General features: G+C 44.9%; 1 protein-coding gene across 1 annotated transcript in view; it reads right to left on the reverse strand.

Annotated features, from left to right (window-relative positions):
• The window catches only part of LOC130131795 (uncharacterized), a 35,670-nt gene that overhangs the window by 7,132 nt on the left and 4,108 nt on the right, over nucleotides 1–24,430 (reverse strand). Inside the window, exons 3-19 of the mRNA XM_056301571.1 lie at nucleotides 23,929–23,953; nucleotides 23,024–23,131; nucleotides 22,661–22,798; nucleotides 21,757–21,875; nucleotides 20,962–21,082; nucleotides 19,947–20,534; nucleotides 18,793–18,956; nucleotides 18,113–18,149; nucleotides 16,716–16,853; nucleotides 15,790–15,902; nucleotides 14,350–14,470; nucleotides 12,081–12,735; nucleotides 11,872–11,911; nucleotides 7,516–7,606; nucleotides 5,859–6,019; nucleotides 5,735–5,759; nucleotides 1,643–1,756 (exon numbers count right to left, since the gene is read on the reverse strand). Coding sequence (XP_056157546.1) covers nucleotides 1,643–1,756; nucleotides 5,735–5,759; nucleotides 5,859–6,019; nucleotides 7,516–7,606; nucleotides 11,872–11,911; nucleotides 12,081–12,735; nucleotides 14,350–14,470; nucleotides 15,790–15,902; nucleotides 16,716–16,853; nucleotides 18,113–18,149; nucleotides 18,793–18,956; nucleotides 19,947–20,534; nucleotides 20,962–21,082; nucleotides 21,757–21,875; nucleotides 22,661–22,798; nucleotides 23,024–23,131; nucleotides 23,929–23,953 — 2,758 coding nt within the window. The remainder of the gene's footprint in view (nucleotides 1–1,642; nucleotides 1,757–5,734; nucleotides 5,760–5,858; nucleotides 6,020–7,515; nucleotides 7,607–11,871; nucleotides 11,912–12,080; nucleotides 12,736–14,349; nucleotides 14,471–15,789; nucleotides 15,903–16,715; nucleotides 16,854–18,112; nucleotides 18,150–18,792; nucleotides 18,957–19,946; nucleotides 20,535–20,961; nucleotides 21,083–21,756; nucleotides 21,876–22,660; nucleotides 22,799–23,023; nucleotides 23,132–23,928; nucleotides 23,954–24,430) is intronic.

The raw sequence follows: 24,430 nt of genomic DNA on the forward strand, positions 1-24,430 counted from the left end.
ACACTGTTTTAGTGTATATTTCCACCCACAACTCAGCCAGGTATGTTTTTGGATAGTTGAAAATACTCCCAGCTATCCAGAACTGCTCTGATCCATGAATTATTCACCTGTTAGATCACCTGTCATGAAATGTGAAGTAGCATTTATTTTCATACCAGAGTTATTCTGGTTATCCATCCATCCATTATCCAAGCCGCTTATCCGAATTCAGGTCACGGGACGCTGGAGCCTATCCCAGCAGTCATTGGGCGACAGGTGGGGAGACACCCTGGACAGGCCGCCAATCCATCACAGGACGGACACAATCACACCTAGGGACAATTTAGTACGGCCGATTCACCTGACCTACATGTCTTTGGACTGTGGGAAGAACCTGGAGCCCCTGGAGGAAACCCACGCAGACACGGGGAGAACACGCAAACTCCACACAGAGGACGACCCAGGACAACCCCCAAGATTGGACAATTCCAGGATTCGAACCCAGGACCTTCTTGTTTTGAGGCGACTGTGCTAACCACTGTGCTGCCCTATTCTGATTATATTAACACCAATAGACTGGTTCAATTCTGAGTCCACAAGGCCACAAGTGGGTTTACATTTCTGAGCCATGGGTTCCTTCTCCTTTTTCTCTATAGAAAAATTAATGTTTTTGGGTTTTTTGTTTTGTTTTTGTTTTTTACATTAAATGCCTCGGCTAAGGTCTATCATCAATAGAGATTTTGACATTTTATTATGTGAAGTAAAATTGGCCACTACAATTTTATCTTGTGAATTTTTAAGCATTTTTGCTGTAATATAAACAAGTTTTGAACAAATAGCTAACTTTTACGGAGAAACACTGTTCACCGATAAGCCCGAACAGACTTTCACACCAGATGCAGTTACTCCCTCCAACATGCTTCAGCTCAAACGGGGAGAAGAAAACACCCTCATATTTGTCTGGGAAGTTATTTAAAGTCAGACAGAACTTTAAACACTACTATTTTCTGACACAACTTATTACTTTAATCGTTCCACGTTTTGTACTGTCTCTTTCTACTGAAAAAAAAGGTATATATGATAGAATACAGTTTTTTAAAGAGCATTTCCTCATTCAGCTTCTCTCATCTATTTACCTGACACTTATGTCATCAGACAGTTATTTACACAGCCAATCAGATCAACTCCTCAAACTATGAGACTCTGCCCACCGCCAACTCTTACTTGTACTTGTCACTCAAATGTCAGCTCATAAATATTAATGAGGACTAGACCGCTCACTCGCAGTTCTTGAAGCAATTGAGAAAAAAAACTCAAGACACAATGTAACTCCTTCTGGTCTTCTCGATACTTCTTAATCAACATTCTCATCGCATCTGTGGTGCTCTTTCATGGCATGAAACCATAATGCTGCTCGCTAATCATCACCTCTCCTCTTAACCTAGCTTCTATTACTCTTTCAAATATCTTCATGCTGTGGCTGATCAACTTTATACCTCTGTAGTTGCTACAGTTCTGCACATCACCCTTATTCTTGAACCCTCCGTCTCAGTGTGCCACCACATTTTTGTGTGTCCAGAGGTTGTATCGGTATCATGTATGATGTTTACACTGGTGTGTGTTGCTGTCCGACTGTTCCAAGTGGCAGAGTGAGGCTTTTTACCAATTTCACAGTTGTACCCTTGGTAATCAGGTAGGCAGAAGCAGTTGTATCCGCCAACGGTATCCTTACATTGGGCGTTATTAAAGCAGGGGTTGGACTCGCACGCGTCTCCATCTGAAAAGCATGCACACACACATACACACACACAAACACACACACACACATATATATATATATATATATATATATATATATATATATATATATATATATATAAATATGAGACGAGGTCCATTAAAAAAGGTTCAGTTACGTTTAATTTACTGTCACGAATGTTGCATTTACACTATTGTCCAAAGCATCTAAGTATGATGTAATTCAAAAGGTTTTCTAAATATAAAGTTAGATGCACATAACCAGTCTCAAATAGAAATAATGAAAAAAAAATCTGATAAGTAGAGATTTGAATGCAAAAATTAGAAAATAATTAATTTAAAATGTATTACAGTCATAATTCAACAGGGGTTTATAACCCCCAAATTCTACTTGCAGGCCCAACAACCTAAAGAAAAAAAAACCTAACAAATGTGAATAACATTAACGCATTGTAAGGCAGTTCAAAGAACTACTACTCACAGCACTGTCCGGCATTTTGTGAGTAAGTCAACCCTCCGAGAATCATTAAACACATCCGTAAGGTGATGAAATACATTAAAATGTTCCCCGGAAAGACGATGGGTCGATGAGATGAGCGTGACAATGCTGAGGAAACGTACTTGCCCACAGAGTTGGCCAAAAGGTTTCTCTTGAATTTGACAGTGTTAAATTCAATGAGAAAGGAAGTGGGAAGTGAAAACTCAAAACAGCCAAAAATCTGCCAATATCTTATTTCTTCATACAGGAAGTGTTGCACGTTCCAAAATAAAAAATAAAAATTACCATTTGAGGAATTAATCTCATTTTGTTATCAATAAATCTCATTTGTGAAATGATGCTGCCTGGAAGTCAGGCACCTTTGTTGTGGATGATGCTGTATCTCTGTCTTCACTCTATCTTGCAGCATCAAGAAGCACCTGCCACTTACACTCAGGTACTGTTCATTGACTATAGCTCAGCTTTTTCATACAATAATACCCACAAGGCTAAATAACAAACTTATGTAGTTAGGTTTCCATCAGTCTCTATGTCTCTGGTTCTTGGACTTTTTACTGGGCAGAACACAGGTTGTCAAATTCAACAAGAGATTTTAAAACTCATTGACCATTAGCACAGGTAACCCTAAGGGGTGTGTCCTCTCACCTCTGCTCTTTTCATTATACACCAATGACTGTATTTCACACACTGACACTGTAAAAAAGACTACGTTTGCCGATGATACAACACTGGTGGGACCAATTTCCTGTAATGATGAGACAGCTTGCAGAAAGGAGGTCTCCTCCCTTCTTTTTTTTTTATAAATTTGTTTCTAGTTTTTCCCCTTATCCCACCCGGTTAACCCAATGGCATATGGCCGGATCTCTTGTCGAATAACTCCCCTGGCTCACGTTTCCACAGGAAGGAGATAGTCATAACACCAGCTTCCTTCAAACTCGTGTCGGCTGCTCTCGCTATTTTACACGCTGAAGCCTCGCATGGATTGCATCACCTTCAGGCTGCGAAGGAGGCGTAGGGAGAATGCTTTCAGTTGCTTGGCTGCAGGCGCCCGGGTGGGCCAGAGCGGTCGCTGGAGAACGACGAGTCCCCGAACACTACACCGATCTACACCCACTATCCCTCGGGTAAAGGTGGCCTAATGAATGCCTTACCCCGTGGTCGCTCTGGCCGTGACCGGTTACGGCGAGTCTGGGATACGAACCTCCCAGCCACGTGACGAGCGGGTTGCAAGAACGGCGGTTTATTCCGCTCGGCCACCAGAGCGGCCTGGAGGTCTCCTCCCTTGTCGACTGGTGTAGCAATAACAATCTGGAACTGAACATCAACAAAACTACAGAACTTGTGGTTGACTTTCGTAAATATCAGGGAGATCTACTAGCACTAGCCAGTAACGACCAGGTGGTACAGAGAGTGGATCATTTCAAAATCCCTTAGGACTACAATCTCCCCCTCCCTGAAATGGGAAGACAACGTCACCACCATCCAGAAAAAAGCTCACCAAAGACTACTCTTTCTAACACAGCTTAGGAAATTTGGAGTGTCAAGGGTTGCAATGTTACAGGTCTACAGAGTTGTCAAAGAAAGTGTGCTCCCCTCCTCGATAAGAGTATGGTATGGGAATTCTACAGCCCACGAGAAAAAACTGTTGGACAGTCATGCGCACAGCTTCAAAAACAATTGGCTGCGGGGGCATCCGGATAGCGTAGCAGACTATTCCATTGCCAACCAACATGGGGATCGCCAGTTTGAATCCCCGTGTTACCTTCGGCTTGGTCGGGCGTCCCTACAGACACAATTAGCCGTGTCTGCGGGTGGGAAGCCGGATGTGGGTATGTGTCCTGGTCGCTGCACTGGCGCCTCTTCTGGGTGGTCGGCGTGCCTGTTCGGGGGGGAGGGGGAACTGGGGGGAATAGTGTGTTCCTCCCCATGGTGAAACTCCTCACTGTCAGGTGAAAAGAAGCAGCTGGCGACTCCATATATATCAGAGGAGGAGTGTGGTAGTCTGTAGCCTTCCCCGGATCTGCAGAGGGGGGTGGAGCAGTGACCGGGACGGCTCGGAAATTAGGGTAATTGGCCAAGTACAATTTGGGAGAAAAACAGGGGAAAAAGCCCACCCCCAAAAATAAATAAATAAATAATTGGCTGCGAACTCCCTACCATTTCTGAATTATACCATATCTGCATTCAGTGGAAAGGTTTAAAAATTTTAAAGGACTCCTCACATCCAGCCAATCCCCTATTCAATCATCTCCCTTCGGGTAAAAGACTCCGCAGTATCAAGATCAGAACATCTTGCTTCCACAATAACACTTACCCTGCAGCAATCTGCATCCTAAATGCTTCACTGATTGTACAAGTATAGTCTCCTTAAGCACATGCACTTTAATTTGTCACTTTAAGGGCATGGGATATATGGTTGCATTAACTGAATTATAATTGTAAAAGTATGTTTTTGTGGACCCTCCTTGTATGTATTGTGTGGTCATATGTTTACTGTGTTACTATCTTTGGGCACGCCAAACGAATTCCAAATAAACGGCAAAGTTTATATGGCAATAAATTACTGAATATTGAATCTAGTTCATTACCTTACTGTCCTAACTGCATGTCAGCTGAACTGCATTAGCTTACTGCTCAGATACAGTTACTGTGTCACAGAGTACATGCTTTTCATCCAAGTGTTTTTCTGCAGATTTTGTAATTTCAAATGACAAAAACTTGATGGAAATAGTAAATATAGAATAAAATACCCCCAAATTGGGATAAAGGTTTTTACATTCACTTGCGGGGGCTAAACTTTTATTTATGTATTTATCCCCCCCCCTCTCCCTTTTCTCTCCAATTGAATTTTGGCCAATTACCCCACTCTTCCGAGCTGTCCCAGTCGCTGCTCCAGCCCCTCTGCCGATCCGGGGAGGGCTGCAGACTACCACATACCTCCTCCGATACACGTGGAGTCCCCAGCCACTTCTTTTCACCTGACAGTGAGGAGTTTCACCAGGGAGATGTAGCACGTCGGAGGATCATGCTATTCCCCCCGATTCCCTCTTTCCCCTCTAACAGGCACCCCAACCGACCAGAGGAGGCCCTAGTGCAGAGACCATGACCCATACCCTCATCCAGCTTCCCACCCGCAGACACAGCCAATTGTGTATGTAAAGATGCCCGACCAAGCAGAAGGTAACATGGGGATTCGAACTGGCAATCCGCGTGTTGGCAGGCAACGGAATAGACCGCTACGCCACTTGCATGCCCCTTAAACTTTTATTTGATAAAAACAAACGCCATATATTGCAACAGAGACAGCTTAGTTGAGTGCAAACTGAAATGTGAATACAATTTTAAGATGTGGTTAGCTGTTTGTTAGTCTTAACTTCATGATGGACTTAACACATGATTCACTTGAAATCTATTCAAAAGCTGGATGGAGACAAGATTAATGATATGATTTATGAAACAGCTGGAGTGAATCTGAATCTATCAACGTGAAGTTCTTACCTATATACAGGGCCCAGAATTCATCCTGAAAATAGGTAGAAAGAAAAATAAGTAGTTAAGAGTTAGCAGACAGACAGAAAATGACAGACAAAGTGACAGAAAAACATCTATACAGACAGAGTACCGTTTGCGCTTCATTTTCAAAGATCTCCCGCGCCTCCTCTCTGTTGCAGATCTCCTCCAAACACTCTCTCTCCATATCCCCCTTTCTGAGCTCCTCAAACATGCTGTTGGCTCTCCTCCTGCGACTCAGGACCTCACTGGCCGACTGGCCATCCAGAAACACTGTGGACACAGAGGAGGCAACATAAAGCTGCAGGAAAATCTGACACACCTGGACAAAAACGGTTGCCGGCAAACTATTTCCATTCAATATCGGGCCTAATTGGATTAATTAAAGCAGTTGATCCATGACTTCTAACAACTTCTACAAGTGGCTGATGCACGCTTTGCAACAGTCTCTACTTCCTCCGACGTCCGACACCCCGCTAAGGTCAACGGCAAGCAGCTTTGATGCAACATATGACAGAGGAACGCTAGATCAGTAAAAAGACATATCTAACTGGGGGGGATGGGGGGATGGTGAAAAGGTGTTGCTGGAGAAACTAAAACTCATTCATGTTATCCAGTGACTGGATGTATTTTGCATTGCTTTCCCCAAACCCAAATCCCAGAAGTGTCTTCGATGAATTAAACTTGGGGAAGACCTCAATTTAAACCATTAACAAGCACACCTAAACCTGCTCAAAGGTTAAAGTTGGTTACAGTCACCGCCCCAAATGCGGCAGAATCTCAAACCCCAGATTAGCAAAATATGTACCTGCTGAAATCATCTGCTTGGCCAGATGTTCCAGATGTTCCCATTTTGTTAATTTCTTCTTTTATCACTACCTTTTCATCTGTGCACTTTCACTTAATGTAAAGTGTCTTGTATTAATTTTAATGTACGAAACGTGCCGTATAAATAAAGTTTGATTGAGTGATTAAATAGCAATTATCCAAGCCGCTTATCCCAATCGGAGTCGCGGGATGCTGGAGACTATCCCAGCAGTCATTGGGCGGCAGGCGGGGAGACACCCTTGACAGGCCGCCAGACCATCACAGTAAATAGCAGGTCATTGTAAAAATGTACCAGACATAGTAACAGAAACATAGGGTGGAAGGATTTGAAGGAATTATGTGCCATCTTCAGAAAGACAGCATGAAATGACATAGCTGTAGATAGACTATGGAAGTATACAGGATGCATACATGTTTAGTTTATGATGCTGTGGGTGTGGCCTCTTTGGATGGATGCTGAGCCATTGTTGTTTGAAATGAAGAAATATCTGAACAATATCAAGATGAAAATAATAACCTGGAAATACATTTCTGATGAAAACATTAATCTCTGACATCTGCTCAGAAAGAAACAAGTAAATTAAAAAACAAAAAATAATCTGGCTGGCAACACCATCATCACCACCACCTTCAACCACCACTTTCCTCCCAGCAGGTCTGTCACATGGAGCCATCACACAACTCAAAAGCAGAACTGTCAGTCACCCATACACAACCATCTCTCTCACACATACACTTCTGCCTGTGTCTCTCTCCCTGACTATCTCTTCTTCTGTCTGTCTGTCTCTGGCATATTCAGAGCTCTGAACGTCTCTCTCCTTCCCTCTCATTAGAGAACAGTGTTGTTTCGAGTCCATTTTAAACTCTACAACCGCCCCCCCCCCATCTTCCCCAACAGTTTTCCTCAACACTTTAAGACAGAGCGGTGTTGGTGAACGTACCCGCTGAGGTGGCATGCTGCAGCAGCAGGAGACAGACGAAGGCTTGGAACGGCCAAAACATGGCGGATGATTCCTCCAGAGGGGAAGCTGGCTATGCTATGGCAGCACAGGAGTGGTTTAGAGAGAACAAGGCAGTCACTGAGGACAATGACCCCCCACCTGGAGAGAGCGAGGGAGAGAGAGAGAGAGAGAAAGCGAGAGAGAGAGACAGGGGGGGAGGGGAGGGTTAGGGAGGACAGAGAGCAAAAGAGAATGGAAAAAAATAAAAGACGTTGCAAGACTTTTCCAGAAACCAGAAGAAGAAAGACAGAGCGACAGGTAAAACAGGGGACAGAGAGTGAGACAGAGAAAAACAAAGAGTCCACCTGGGACAGTGTTGAGGTTTACTAGAAAAAGGAACAGGGAGCAGAGTAAAGTAGAGTTGAGTCAGGTTTTACTGTAAGGCAAGGAAGTCTGAACATACCAGGAATTTGACTCGGTGTAAAGTCTAAGAAAAAAAAAAGAAGAAAAAAAAACTACAATTAAAAAAAAATGACGGCCTCCTGTGGACAGAGGGGGCGTGGGGGTGGGGAATCAACTATTTGACCAAACAAGAACCTCTGTAGATAGTGGACCTCTGCTTTTTGTACTTTACAAAGTATTACACGATCAAAAAAATCGCAATTATCAGCAGATCTAGAGAGAACTGACCTTAGTGGTTGATTCTAAGTGAATACAGTATGCAAATACAGTATACAAAAACACAATAACCAGTGATGTAGTGGTAAATAAAAAGGTGGATAAACTATGATCTTCACAGTGATTGATTACCATGAGGAGTAATTTGTGTATTTTCCCAATGAAATACACCATTTGCTTTAACTTACATCAGTCCATACACAATGAATTTGTGTAATGACAATTCATGTCAGCCCTAATAAAAGGTGGGTAAGCTGTAGTCTGCAAATAAAAAGATGGCTAAATTGCATTTACCTTCCACTACACCACCGAAAATAACTTAGACAAGGTACTAGCCACTAGCTAAACTAATTATTGATTGTTGATTAAATATTGGGTGGGGGTGGGTGATGGATACCAGCAGTGGCGCCCCCAAGGCGTGGCCAGGGGTGGCCACGGCCACCCTGATACTATCCCTGGCCCCCCCCCGCTGGCCCCCCCAGCCACGAGTCGCATATGCAGAATATGCTTCTGATTATGCATAATATGCTTCTATCTGATATTTTACATTAGGTGCTGTTCATTTAAATCAATAATGTATATTTTTCTTAACTCTCATATTGACAGTTTCCCACTAGCCTATACTGTATACTACAACAGCAGCATAGAATTCCTGAAATTCAGTCATGGCTTTTGGTTTTGGTGTGCCACCCCAAGATTTTCAGTGGCCCCATTTGGCCCCCCCTATGAAAAATGTCTGGGGGCGCCACTGGATACCAGCAGTAATGTCTGTTTATGTCCATCAGCATTCGTGCTTGTACAGAATAGCCAAGAGCAGCAGTGTGTGTTTGTGTGTGTGTGTGTGTGTGTGTCTGGTTTGGTCATGCAGTTCAGTTGTAGGCAGGAGGAGTGGGTGACAGAAGAGGATGCATATTATAAATTAGGAATAAGAATACTTTTTTTTTTTTTTAAACCACACACACTTGTGACTCGCACCAACGCTTTCCATTACTCAACCCAAGCTCGGCAAAGAGTGCTAAAGTCTTCTGCAGCAGCTGTTATAATAATGATTGATTCAGGTTGATGTCTTCCGTGAGCCAATCCCGTCAGATTTCCCAGGGGGCCGAGTGTCCAAACACAGAACCAATATTTGCACAAGAGACGGGTACTGCATATTTTGTATTTTGAAGAGCAGGTCAACAACTGCTTGCTTCTGAGGGGAGAGTCACTTTATGAAATAAATCAAGTGGCATTCATTAAGTGTTTGCGTAGCAAAATAAACAGCTGCTAATTCCATTAGCTAATCTGAACGGGGGGGGGGGGTTGCTCCCTGGTTAGTCTCACCTGTTTGATTTGCTCCGATTTTGAGTGCTGTTTGGTGAATTTGCCGCCTTTTGTGTCCAACGTACACACGCACACACAGAGCTACAACGATGCTAAACAGCGGTTACGGAATTTGGTCGTGAACAAAACAGCACAGGACGCTGGCTAGGTTCGCAACTGGAAGTAGGTCTCGTACTAACAGCACATTTTCAAGCGAGTAGCTAACGTTACGAGTTCGTTGCGTCATATCCGGTTAGTTACGTCACATCCCGTCGGGATTTAAATAACAGCGCCGGTTCAGCAGAGCCAAAGTTGGCTAGTAGCTTGCCCGAGTCCTGGTTTTAGCTAGAAAAGCTTTTGTCGAAACTGAATTAAATTAAGAATGATTTCACTTTTAACGAGTAAAAGATGACACAGCACATCTTACTTGTAACTCTTCCGAGGCCGTTTCTGTGAAACCCTATGAAAGCGCGTGGACAACGCTGTGACGATCACGGACTAATGGGCTCGGTAGCCGTTGGCTAACGGGTCGGACCCTTCAGTCGACCGATTAACGATGTCGCCCGCGGTGCGAGAAATCCGAGTTCGCGTCCCGGCTGTGACGGTCCGGTCCGGCCCGGCTGCCCCCCCGATTCGCCACATTGGTGTCAGAAGTGGGATCCCCGGCTGTGACGGTCCGGCCGAGGACGCCCCATCCCGAAGGAGCAGGGTGGTGTAACGAGTAAGTAGACACGGGTCGGATCCTTTAGTCCAGTGTTTCTCAACCGGGGGTCCGCGGACCCCTAGTGGTCCGTGGTGTAATTGCAAGGGGTCCGTGAAAATAAAATATCTTTAAAAAAAAGATCCTATGACATTTATAGAAATAGGATTATTTTACTCAAATGTGACCGAGACCTTTATCTACCTAAATTATAAAGGGTGACAGGACTTTTTTCTCTAATTACATCTGTTTCACAAGTGTAATTTATTGTATTTTAATAAGAGATCTCGCTCCCGTTTGCATTGTTAAAAGTCACTGCATAAAAATTCTGTTGTTACATATATCTGAAAGTTACTGAATACATATTCTGTTTTGTTACATATATCTGAAAGTTACTGCATAAGAATTCTGTTTTGTTAACTATATCTAAGTTACAACTGAAAGCTTATTTTTGCCCCAAAGAGTGAATAAATGCTATAATGCAATTTAAAATGCAGTTTATACTGTTTCTATCAAATTGCAACCCCCCCTCCCCCAAGATCAGGTGGAGGGGTCCTCAGGGTAGATCAAAAATACGGAGGGGGTCCAGGACCCCAAAAAGGTTGAGAACCACTGCTTTAGTCGACTGGTTAACGTTGTCGCCCGCGGTGCGGGAAATCCGAGTTCGCGTCCCGGCTGTGACGGCAAGGCCGAGCTACCCCCCCCCCCGAATTCGATACAACACCAAACGACACAATAGGAGGGAGGGAGAGAGCAAATGGTAGTGTTAGTGCAGCGAAAAAATATATTTTGCCAGTGTTCTTGCCAATAGTACTTAATGGAAAATAGGAACAAAGGGAAAATATTTAATGTAAAACAATGGCATATATTTTAGAAGCATTCACTCATTTGGTGTTGTAACCCCCCCCCCAAAAAAAAACAAAATCTATATGTGATAACAGTCGATAGGGACATATCAGGGAAGTTAGAAAACAGCAATTTTGTTGAATATTTCTATATAAACCTGATTAAAAACCCTACGAGAACAAATATAACGAGACATTTTCAGTCTGATGATCTTAAGGTTATAACTGGTTTGACAGTGCATTACACTACCACACATCTCTTCTCTCCTCAAGCTTAATATGACTAGTAAATAACGTGATATGCCACGTACAAACTCATCAAGGGTTGCTGAGCAGTACTTATTGAAACAAACAACCCTACATCCAAAAACACAGGAGCTTTTGAGCAGTTTTGTCATTTCACCCCAAAAGACTCAAAGTCCTCTGTTAACTACGGAGTGATGGAGATGTTTGACACTGACAGGTGTGTAAAACATGCTGAGTGTATCCACTACTTTTTAATTTTAATTTCTTCATCTTGTCTGTTTTGAGTTGTGCTTTCGTGTTGTAAGTTTTATTCTAAATTTTTAACAATTACGATGAGTAATCGCTTTGGATACTAATAGTAACGAGATTTTTTCGTATGTAAAGCCACTCAATGATTACAAATGACACTAGTTTAAGAATGACGATGACTTTAATTTAGTCAACCGAAAACCAATACATGTTCAACTGTGAGCAGAAATCTATTTCACATTTTCATTCTCTTCTTAAAAAGTCATCACTCCCTCTGTCTTGCACTGATTTAACTTAAACGGAGCCCACTTAGTCTTTTTTCAATAGCATCCTTACAAACTCAGACTGAGCCAGGACAATGACAATGGCTTCTTTACTAGAGAAAAACAATTAAGCAAGTGTTCATTTTACACTCCAAGAGGGAACATACAAACTTGGTCAAACTTAACAGAGTTATTATTGCTACAGTCAGCAGTGAAGTCTTTAAGTTAGTTTCACTGATAAAGGTCTGTTTCTGGTAAAAATAAGAAACTAAAAACTATTACTACATTAATTTCTGTTCTGGCATGACATCAGGTGAAGGTGCTGCTTTCTCTACCTGGTTCTTATTGGCTACAGGCATGGTGGGCGGGGCTTTCATAGTACTTTCCAACCAGTCCACAAAGTAGGCCATGTTAGCATACACCCCGTAATACCCGGGGTGGGGACAGCCCCTCCCCCAGCCAACCACACCTGTCAGAAAGTGGGTGGAGCCATAGACCGTGACCAATGGGCTTCCATCATCTCCCCTGCAGCTAGGCTGGTTGCCCTCCAGGTAGCCGGCACACAGCATGTGCTGGGTAAAGTTGAATCCGCCCCGCTGGGAGCACTGGGAGTTTGGGAGGATGGGAATGGACAGGCGTCGGAGCACCGGAGAGGAGGGATGTGGCAGGGTACCTGGTTTCTCCACGTTTCCCCCAGTGGTTCTTCTGCCCCAGCCCATGACGTTGTGGTAGCGCACGGTGGTCAGCTCGCTCTCCAGGAAGTGTCTCCGTGGCAGGCAGATGGGCACGGCGTGGCGGCCGAGGATCACTGGCTGGCTCAGACGCAGCAGCGCTATGTCACTGTCACCCGTCTCTGGGGCGTAGTGCTCATGGGCGATCACCATCGAGACAGAAATCCTCTGCTCTGTTCCCTCTTCCTGGTCCAGGTTGTGTTCCCCTAGCAACAGGAAATAACAGGAAGCAGATCATACAGGTGAGTTTCACAAAGTCTTTAAAGGGCCATAAAGGTGTTTTTGCTTCTTTTTTTTTAGCTCCTTTATGACAAATCGCATATACTGTACATTACTCCCAACCATTTTCCAATACATACTATAGTATTTCAGATTTATGAATAATAACTTGATTTCACTGGTTTCTTTAATCCCAGTGTTCATGTGATAAACCCACCTCTAAAAGCTCTGCCTCTCAGGCCATCATTTCTGTTGCTATGGAGAAGTCATCAATGGTTGAATTTTGTTTGTAAATCAATCGTTTTTCCAGGCAATTTCTGGTAGATATATACATTCTGTTTTGCGGCTGTCTTTAAATGTGTTATGACACATCTAACAACGTCTCAATTCAATGTGCACTTTCAACTGTTGGACAATCCTGCACTGACAACATAATGTTTAACAAATTAATAACGAAGACAGGATGTCCATACCATACTGAAATGAATGGAAACTGACACCTGGCTGGAAGTTAGGAAAAATGCATTCAAAAATCTAAAAACCTACAGCGTGCTTTGCAAAATGGTATGGAGTAATGTAAAGTATATGCAATTCATAGTAAACAGGCTAAAACATGCAAAAACACTGGTATGGCCCGCTATTATTATTATTATTATTATTATTATTATAATACCCTTTTGAGGGGGGGGGGTTCCCCCTTTTTCTCCCCAATTGTATCCAGCCAATTACCCCGCTCTTCCGAGCCATCCCGGTTGCTGCCCCACCCCCTCTGCCAATCCGGGGAGGGCTGCAGACTACCACATGCCTCCTCCGACACATGTGGAATCGCCAGCCGCTTTTTTTCTCCTGATATTGAGGAGTTTCGCCAGGGAGACGTAGCGCGTGGGAGGATCACGCTATTCCCCCCCAGCTCCCTCTCCCCCCTGAACAGGCGCCCCGACCAACCGACCAGAGGAGGTGCTAGTGCAGCGACCAGGACACATACCCACATCCGGCTTCCTACCCGCAGACACGGCCAATTGTGTCTGTAGGGACGCCCGACCAAGCTGGAGGTAACACAGGGAGTCGAACCGGCGATCCCCGTGTTGGTAGGCAACGGAATAGACCACTACACCACCCGGAGGCCCACCTATATTATTTTTAAACATGTTTTAACCTCTTTAATGTTCATTCTTCTGCTACTATCACTGCATTGTCATATTGTCTGTGAAGATGCTAAGGAAAACACTGGCAAGATGGTCAGACCATGTCAGCCAGGTAAAAAGGCTTGAAAGAGTTCCCATTTCTGGGTTCAGCTTGCTGAAAGCAGCCAGTAGGAGGGGGATGCTCTAGGACACAGTGCCTTCTTGATGGATTATGGGCCGGACACAACCAAACATCAGTCTAATAGCTGAAACCCTCTAATAGTTGGTTTGGGTAGTTTCATAATTTAATCTGGGAAAGTGATTGTCAGATGTAAGTCAGTGTGGGCAGACATCCTCGATGGCACATTCAAGACACGGATTCATTCAACGGCCTTTATCAGCAACGTATCGACCATGTTAACCGCTTATGCAGCATTTGAGTAAGTCTTGGTTGTGAAGGCAAACAGGACCTGTTACCTGCCACCACGGTGAGGGTTTGGGTGTCGTTTCCATGGATACAGTGGGCGGCGGTGATAACCCAGTCTGGATGGACCAGAACGCCTCCACAATGACTGTTACCTCTGTACTGGACCAGAACCTGTTTGACAGACAGACAGACAAAGTCACTGACACTGCTAAGGTCCAGTTTGCCATTCCTAATTCTGTATTTCCTCTTCTTTGTACATTCAACATGAGGATGCCAGGGTGCTGCCCATTTCAACCTCTGTCCCCTGTCATTGGCCAATGCACACCATCACCAGATGTCAAAAGTAAAGAAAAACTTACACAACCGGACTGATTGTGAAAGACTCAGGGCTGTTTGACCATTCATCCAAATGGCTTTTTTAGCTCTGGTGTCTAGTGTGGAAATCCCAGCATTAATAGCTGTGGAGATGCCACACCCCATGATGGCTGAAGACATAATCAAGAAGTGTTAATGGGCATAAAGGAGAAGCAAAAAACTGAAGGTGGGAGGGCTTCTTCCAAGTCTTTTATGTTCCGTCCAGTTGAATTTTTTTACTTACCTTTTGGCATGTTACTCCATGGGAGACAGATAAATCTACACAGACCATCACCGGAGAAGGTGAGAGCTAAATGCCTTGCTCAAGGAGTCCTTGTCAGTAGAGGCTGACAGAGGAAAGTGTTTTCTTGCTGGACCAGTATCCAGATTGGGAATCCTAGTCACATGGCCTATCCTTTACTCTCTCCACCACAGTCACTTTGTAGGCTCAGGAGAGTGATGAGGCATTCCTCCCAATCAGATCACTTCACCATGAGGCGTTCCTCTCCTCAACCAATCAGATGACTTTATGATAATATCTTGGACCGGATCTGTTGAGGCATGAGCCAATGGCCCAGAAGGGATTCTTAAAGGTGCAGCGTGAAGCTAACCACCATTCAGATGAGTTAAGAGACGTTTCACCGATCTGTCAGCCCATCTGGGCTCCTGTTACCACCACCCAGCCACAAAGGACTGTTTTCACAATAAAATCTCATGGCCGGTTTTCCAGACTGATAGCTGACTCACTGAAAGCCATGTTGAATTTCAACAGCAGTCTTGAACACCGTTAGCATCAGCCATGTTTGTAAAACCGGGTCAAAAAGTCAAACACATGCTCATTTCTTCCTGGTTCATCTCACAAGGAGATGGTAGAACCAAAACAATATTACTGTGGTGACCAAAATTCAACCGAAATTATATCAAAGAATATACCTTTTATCCCCAGATGTTCTAAGTACCATCACCTTGGTTGTAATTCAAATTAACAACACTTAAACATTCATAACACCTGTAATGTGTACATCACAGTGTCTACAACAGGAAAAAAGGGACACTAAGTGCGCTAAACTTCTCAAAGATGACTTGTGGTTTGTGGGGGAAAAAGGCAGTGTGAGACCTGCCAGACTGGGTCTCACCTGCCAGGGACATTCTCCTTTAGGACAGTCGTTCCCCCCGACTAGTCTGGTCTGGCTCTGCATGGTCTGGTTCCCTTCTGGCTGCGGAGGGATTCGACCACATGGATACTGGACTGGAAGAGACGGACCAGGACATATCACTCTCATCCCATGATAGTGGTAGCGGTACTACAACTGTTACTGCTATCACAATACTCTTACTAGCAACTACTGTCCCTGTTGATACAGCTAAAGTTATTATTACTGCTATACAACATCTACTACTGGTACTACCACCACCACTACTACTATTACTACTACTGCTACTGCTACCACTTCTACTCTCCTCCTCCTACTACTACTACTACTCCCACTACTGCTACCACTACTGCTACTACTATTTCTACTACTACTACTATGACCACTACTACTCCTACTACTGCTACTACTACCACTACTTCTACTACCACTGCTACTACTACTGCTACTTCTACTACTGCTACTACTACTTCTACTTGTACTAACTACTTCTACTACCACTACTATTACTACTACTACTAATATTACTAATTTTACTACTACTATTACTCCTGCTACTACAGTCTGTGTCAAGTGAGAATAGATCCACTAGTGAATTTAAACAGTGCACACAGAGCTTGAAAATGGGAGGGGGGGCGGGGGTTTGCTTGGTGTGTTTTGTTCTGAAATTATAGTTCCTAAAGAGGGAAGCGGGTCTCAGATCAGTATTTCTGTTATAAAAACCAGTGTGCAAACAGAGCCAGCTGTACTCTGAGCAAACCTTTTGGCGATCATCTCAAAGATATATGAAGACTTACATGCCGCTGTCGCTGTGCTAAACAGTCAGTCGGACAGACAGACAGACAGACAGACAGACAGACAGACAGACAGACAGATATAACAGAGACAGAGATAATGAGTCAAAGTACCCCGAGCGACACACTCCCGGCTGTCGTCTCCCAGAGCGTATCCGTCAGCACAGGAACATTTGCGTTTGGGTCCGGAGCCGTCACAGAAGTGCTGACAGCCTCCATTCTGATACAGACACTTCAGGCTGTCCTCAAAAACTGTGACCAGGAGATGGCATCAACACTCAGAGGTCATGACTCATAAATTCAGTCGCTCATCTCAACACAATTCATGGTTAGTCTATCCCAGTATGCATCACTCGGGAAGGGAGGGGGCAGTTACCAGTTCATCACAGGGTCCAAACACACACACACACACACACACACACATATGATCACGCACATCCACATCACAACTGCAGGCAGTTCAATCTCCAATTCACCTGTGAGAAGAAACCCATGTAGTGTAAATTATAGGGGAACATCTGGAAACATCGTGCAATGAGACAGTAATGCCAACTGCAAAGCCACTGTGCTGTTGGTTGGTAAGAATAGAATAGAATAGACGTCATTAGAACAGAGCTCAATTTAATCCAGTAAAACCACTTTTACATCACACATGCAATGACACAAACCAATCACTAAGCTGAGTAAATCGCTGTTTTTTGTTTTTTTTTGGCTGAGATTAATGTCTGGATTATTACTCTTTCCATAATAATAATAATAATAATAGTGGATTAAATGTATATAGTGCTTTATCTAGACACCCAAAGCGCTTCACTTTGAAGGGGGGGTAACTCACTTCAACCAACACCAATGTGTAGCACCACCTGGGTGATGCACGGCAGCCATTTTGTGCTAGAACGCTCACCCCACATCATCTTGAGGTGGAGAGGGAGGAATCATTGAGCTAATTAGATGGGGGGATGATCAGGTGGCCAGATCCAGGTTGGGAATTTTGCCAGGACACCAGGGGACCCCCTACTTTTGCGATAAGTGCCACGGCATCTTTCATTACCACAGCGAGTCAGGACCTCGGTTTAACGTCTCATCCGAAGGACGGCATCTCCTACAGCACAGTTTCCCCGTCACTGGGCACTGATTTTTTTAAAAATTTTTAGGACCAGAGAGAAGACTGTCTCCTACTGGCCCACAAACACCATTGCCAGCAGCAACTCGTCTTCCATCCAAGTACTCGCCAAGCCCACACCTGCTTAGCTTCTGTCATTAGGCAGAACCCGAGTACATGTTATCATGGCTGCCGGCTGTGTGACCCCTGGTATTTCTCTTATTCCTATTCATATTACAGGGCAGATGACTGGTTTAAGGTTCAAAGAGGGGTCCTCCAATTCCATTCCAGATAATGAGTGCATTCCCTTGGCAAAACCAAGGCCCCTGTGCTGTATGTAAAACGTCGTTGGGGTTTAACTTGTGGAAACGCGACACTAAATTCTTCAGACTTGTTCTCGTGTGTTTACCTGTTTGGCAGTATCTCCCTTCGAAGCCCTCCAGGCACTGACACACGTAGGAGTTTTCCATGAACAGACACGTTCCGTTGTTTCGGCAGGGGTTCACCAAGCAGGGGTCACGGCCTTTCCAACACACACACACACACACACACACACACACACACACACTATATCAGAGGCGACGCACATATGCTACAAGGCTTCTCTCTCTCCCTCCCACAACAAGCAAACAACAAAGGGAAAGGCAACGGAGCTGCAAAGGATGCTGGGTAAACCATCAGTATTGTGTATTATCAGGAGTTATCAGTGAGCAAATCACTGAACTAACCAAGGTGTCACATATTTGGCCTTTATGCTGTAAAAATGTGATCTGATATTCAAGTGGGACTCAAGCTCACTGTCATTTAGCATATTTACGATAGATGTTGAAATAATTCAGTCACATCTTTGATATCCGAGATGAATTTTTTAGCTTTGAAGTTCTTTTGTAAAGGCCTAATGTGGCAGTTTAGTAGATTCCAAGTCAGCTCAAACTGAGTTGTGTTACTCACCACTGTATGTTATCCAAAACCGCTTCTGAAAAAGCAGAACACACGGTTACTGGCTCTGTCTGCATGTCCGTGATGTTCATTTCAATGGTGCAACACAGTTTTAACAGCAGTCTGGTCAAAAGTTCGAAAAAACATCACCGTTTGGTCATTGTCCTCGAACACCTCCCGCGCCTCCTCGTAGTCACAGACCTCCTCGATGCACTCCCTCTCCAGGTTCCCCGGTTTCAGCTCCTCCAGGAAGCCGCTGTTGGCACGTCGGAACCTCTGCAAGACCGCATGAGCGTCGTCCTCGTCCAGGAAGACTTCATGCAGCAAAGCAACCGACACTTAAGACTTTTCTCCTCACCACAAAAAACAAACAAAAAAAAACATACCAGGATCCTTATGTCTGTTTTAACAAAGAGTTTAAACTTACCACCAGCAGAAACGAGACTCGCTAAGGCCCAGACTGAGCAGAACGCTGTCAGCAGCATGGTGACGCAGCGTGTGTGTGTTGTGTTTTATGTGTTATGTGTGTGCTTTGCTGAGAAGCACAGCAGGCGTTTTTTGGCCCCTGCAGGCTGGAACAGGGCCAACCCTTTGTGGTTCACTCCCACTAATGTGAAGTCAAAAGGGCAGATGGGGAGTTGTTGCGTGGACCTGGCACGATAGGCTCCATGTAAAACAACACAACTTTTTTTTATGAACATTACAGCACGCACACTCCTTTAAACTAAATTCACCTGGAAATAAAGAGCAGAATAGGGTTACCCATGCATGGAAAGGGAAGATAGCGCATGCACACGTACACACACACGTACACACACACACACACACACACACACATGCGATAACATAAAAAGGCACTCGTATATTGATACACAAAACACACACAGCGGTGGCAAACTGATTGTCCAACAACTTCACATGGAAAAAAACAAGTTGTTTGCAGATGATATGCTGATTTTCTTTACTGACCCTTGCAGAGGATCCAGGAAAGAAAGAGCTTGTACGGTAAAACGGTCAGAGAACCGTGCAACTGTTGGCAATAAATAGAAAGTGATTCACCCAAACAGAAAAAAAAAATACCCCAGGCAAGTTTCTAAATGTTTATTCCTCCTGTTGACGGACTGACTCTGGTTAAAATGTGGAAAATTAAACAATTAAGTGAGGGGGGAAAATACATATGGGTTGTAAAAAAGAGGCTAGCACCACGACTAGCCAGTTAGCAACTATAAAGAAAACAGCCAATCTGGATTAAAAGACTAACCCCCCCTCCCCCAGCCGCCCCACACGGGTGTTAAGATTTCATGTCGTCAGGTTATGGATCAGCGCCTCTGTGTCATTCTGCAGCCGAGCCAGTGGTCTTGTGTGGTTGTGGATCCATTCCAAATACTTGGACACACGAGTGTAGATGCCATAGTTGCCGGGCCGTGCGCACCCCTTCCCCCAGCTCACGATGCCCAAGAGGAACACCGTCTTGCGGTACCTGGTCACCAGCGGTCCACCACTGTCTCCCTTACAGGAGTCCATGCTGCCGTCGAGGTAGCCAGCACAGAACATGTTGTCTGTCAGGACCACATGACTCTCCTCGATGCACGTCTGGGTCCTGATGACAGGAACCTGCAGCCGTCGCAGGTAGTTGGAGGTGGGTCCGTTTTCACTGCGGCGGCCCCACCCACTGACCGTGTGCATGCCCACCCCCCAGAGGTCGCGCTCCGCCAGGGCCCGCGTGGGGAGGCAAACGGGCACAGCGTACGGGTTGTAGGAGATGGGCCTCTCCAGGCGGAGGAGGGCGATGTCGTTGTTGGCCACGGCTGAGTCATAGGACTCGTGCATGATAATCTCAGCCACCTGGATCACCTGTTCTGTTCCCTCATTCACCAGTATGTCGTGTTCACCTAAGAGGACGGACAGACAGACAAGTAGACAAGTAGACATGAAGACGAAAACAAGCAGAAATCAGAGGGTGCGGATGTACCCACCGATAGGTAGAGATGCACATTCACACACAGGACAGAGACAGAGAGACAGACAAATCGATAAGACAAATGGAGATGCAGATAGACATGTGTACACACACACACACACACACAGTGTTGCAGTGCTTCATGACTTTAATGTCAATGACCAGAGTACCACATTATACATCAGTGTTCATGGCCTCCGTGGCTTACTAGCAACCTGCAGTTCAATGGATCTCACCCCCTTTCCTCAAGACCCCCAATCCTGCTGGCTTTCTACTCCGCCGTGTATTCCAGTCGTCTAACAGGGAGATTTACACCTGACACAACAGCTAAAAGTAAACAACTACGGAGGACAACTTACCTGCGACCACCTGCAGGTAGCGGACCCGAGTGTCTTCCACGCAGTGAGAGGCTGTGATGACCCAGGTGGGTTTGTAGATCATCCCCCCACAGAAGCCCTTGTCTTTATACACCAGCAGCACCTGGAAGAACAACGGTGTCGAGTTAAGCAATAGAAAAACATCACAAACACACGACTTCAAATACTCTACAACTTATAGATAAAGATCACATATATACTATATATATATATATATATATATATAGATAGATAGATTGATTGATACATAGATAAATATATAGAGAGATCAATAGATAGTTAATACAGAGTAAAGATGGATTTATTAAAATTTGGTATATATCCAAATGAAACAGAACAGTCTGATGGGATTTTGTGAGGGGCGGGAGATTGATTTGACTGACAGCCAATCATGGCCAGGCATTTTTAGAAGAATGTAGATATTGATATGCTATTGGCCAGTTTCAGTTTCTCTTCTCTCAATCTCCCGTTCATCTACTGTACACTGTTGTTAGCGTATGCCCGCAAGTGCAGGATGCCATTACTAAAAAAAACATTATATTTGTCAAGAACAGAAAAAAAACATTATGCTTAATAAACCCAAAATAAAACGTTTTTTTGTGAATCTAAGACTACAGTGTTAAATTGATGTAAAACAACTGCAGATAAAAGAGGGGGGGAAAAAAGAAGGAAGACGGGGTTTTGAAAGAATCTGGATGGTTTTGGATAAATCAGAGAGGCATTTTAAAGGAGGGACTTGTCTTTGTAAAGCTGAGGACTTCAGACTATGTCCCATACCTGCCAGGGGCAGTGACCTTTGGGACACACGGTACCTCCGACGATGCGAGAGCGTGGATCCACCTGGTCAGCTTTCACTGAACCCGGCAGAACAGGAAGTGTCCCACAGGTTATTGGCTCTGGTCGGAGACAAAAGCACCATAAGCAGAGATGGTCGTGTTGTCAAGCTCCTAGATACCCTGTTCTGATGTGCGTCGGCGGAAAAACTAAAGCTGGCATCAAAGTTCCCCCTCCCCCCTCGAACAGGTGTCCCGACCGACCAGAGGAGGCGTTAGTGCAGCGACCAGGACACAGACCCACATCCGGATTCCCACCCGCAGACACGGCCAATTGTGTCCGTAGGGACGCCCGACCAAGCCGAGGGTAACACGGGGATTCGAACTGCCAATCCCCGTGTTAGTAGGCATAGGCGTTTCTAGCCCATTTTTGGGGGTGCTGCAGCACCCCTAAAGTTGAAGAGATTTTTTATTTTTTACTGTATGTCCATGTTTAATAAGCTGAAGAAATGTCAAAACCATATCTAGTATATGGTTTAAACGTAATATTTTAACAACAAAAATACAGCACCCCCCCATGCTTCAAAAATGGTTTGATCCACCCCCCCAAATTTATCTTTCCTGGCCGGCCAGCACTCTGGGTGCTCAGCACCCCTAAAACTCTGATCCTAGAATCGCCCCTGTTGGTAGGCAACAGAATAGACCGCCACGCCACCCGAACGCCCCTAAGTGCCATTTTAAACCCTCGATGATGACTGCTTACTACTGTTTTTGAAATCACAACAACAAAGACACCTGATTTGCACCTGACAGGATCTCAAAAACATCATCCCAGGGCATTATTTCAGTACAGAGGCATATTATGGGATGCAAATGCTATCTTATTCACAACACATTTGACCTCTCACCTTGCGGCAAGCAGCTCTTCCCATCGGCTCCCAGGAAGTAGCCATCTGCACAGGAGCAGTTGACCTTCCCGACTTCTCCTTCGCAGAAATGTTCACAACCCCCATTATCCAGCGCGCAAGTTGGGACGACTTTAGCCTCTGAAAACAAAGAGGCTGGTTATAAAACATGGCCACTGGAGCATCGGGTTCGACTTCCGAACGCTGTTTATAACAACAGGAGATGGCAGAATTAAAGCCCCAATCGATTTGAAAGTAGAAAAATCACGTTTCCCCGATTCAACTGGTCAAGCTGGAAAGCCAGTGGAGGGTGGTGTGTGCCTGATTCGCTAGTCTGACTCAGTCTTAGTCGACACGGCGTCTCACCGCGCTCACAGACGCGTCCGATGAACTCTGCTGGACAGAAGCAGTCGTAGCCGTTGGCTTTACTTTGGCAGATGCCTCCGTTTAGACATGGGTTGGACACACACAGGTCTGAAACGTCAAGTTTAGAGAAAGCCACAGATTAATAGAACAAAACAATCTGTTTGACCTATTCATCTAAAAGGCCCTTTTGGGTTAGTCGATGACCTCTGACCTCCGAAACTCCAAACCTCATCCTCCACTAAACTGACCACACTGTAAGATTAACTAAACAGTTGAGAGTGAGGAACCTCACTGGATGTGGTATACTTTAATATGAATGCACATATATATCAATATTGTGTCAAACTGCTAATAATCAGGGTGTCTGGGTGGCGTGGCGGTCTATTCCGTAGCCTACCAACACAGGATCGCCAGTTCGAATCCCCCGTTACCTACGGCTTGGTCAGGTGTCCCTACAGACACAATTGGCCATGTATGCGGGTGGGAATCCAGATGTGGGTATGTGTCCTGGTCGCTGCACTAGCGCCTCCTCTGGTTGGTCGGGGCACCTGTTCAGGGGGGAGGGGGAACTGGGGGGGATAGCGTGATCCTCCCACGCGCTACACCCCCCCCTGGCAAAACTCCTCGCTGTCAGGTGAAAAGAAATGGCTGGCGACTCCACATGTATCGGAGGAGGCATGTGGTAGTCTGCAGCCCTCCCCGGATCGGCAGAGGGGGTGGAGCAGCGACCGGGACGGCTCGGAAGAGCGGGGTAATGGGGTAATTGTCCAAGTACAATGTCACATTTTCCATATTGCCCCACACTGGTCTGAGTATTTCTTTAATATTTCAGAGAAGCACTGTCTGTGCTGAAACTTGAGTGATGGGATTAAACCAGTTTAAAGGCGAGTTCTGTGACGTCTTACCTTCGTATGTCTTCCAAAACTCATTCTGTGGGAAAAGAGATCTCACACACACACACGCACACACACACACACGCACACACACACATTTACTTTAGATTGACCGGTAATCAGTAATAATAAAGAATAAAATACAACAGATACACAATTCACAATATGGAAAAGGTTCCAGCTCAGATGAACCCAGACTGGATCAAGAGATAACAGATGAACCCAGACTGGATCAAGAGATAACAGATGAACCCAGAATGGATCACAGAGGATGAACCCAGACTGGATCAAGAGATAACAGATGAACCCAGACTGGATCAAGAGATAACAGATGAACCCAGACTGGATCAAGAGATAACAGATGAACCCAGAATGGATCACAGAGGATGAACCCAGACTGGATCAAGAGATAACAGATGAACCCAGACTGGATCAAGAGATAACAGATGAACCCAGACTGGATCACAGAGGATGAACCCAGACTGGATCAAGAGATAACAAGAGGATGAACCCG

Source organism: Lampris incognitus, chromosome 21 (assembly GCF_029633865.1).
Source record: "Lampris incognitus isolate fLamInc1 chromosome 21, fLamInc1.hap2, whole genome shotgun sequence".
Classification (NCBI taxonomy): domain Eukaryota; kingdom Metazoa; phylum Chordata; class Actinopteri; order Lampriformes; family Lampridae; genus Lampris; species Lampris incognitus.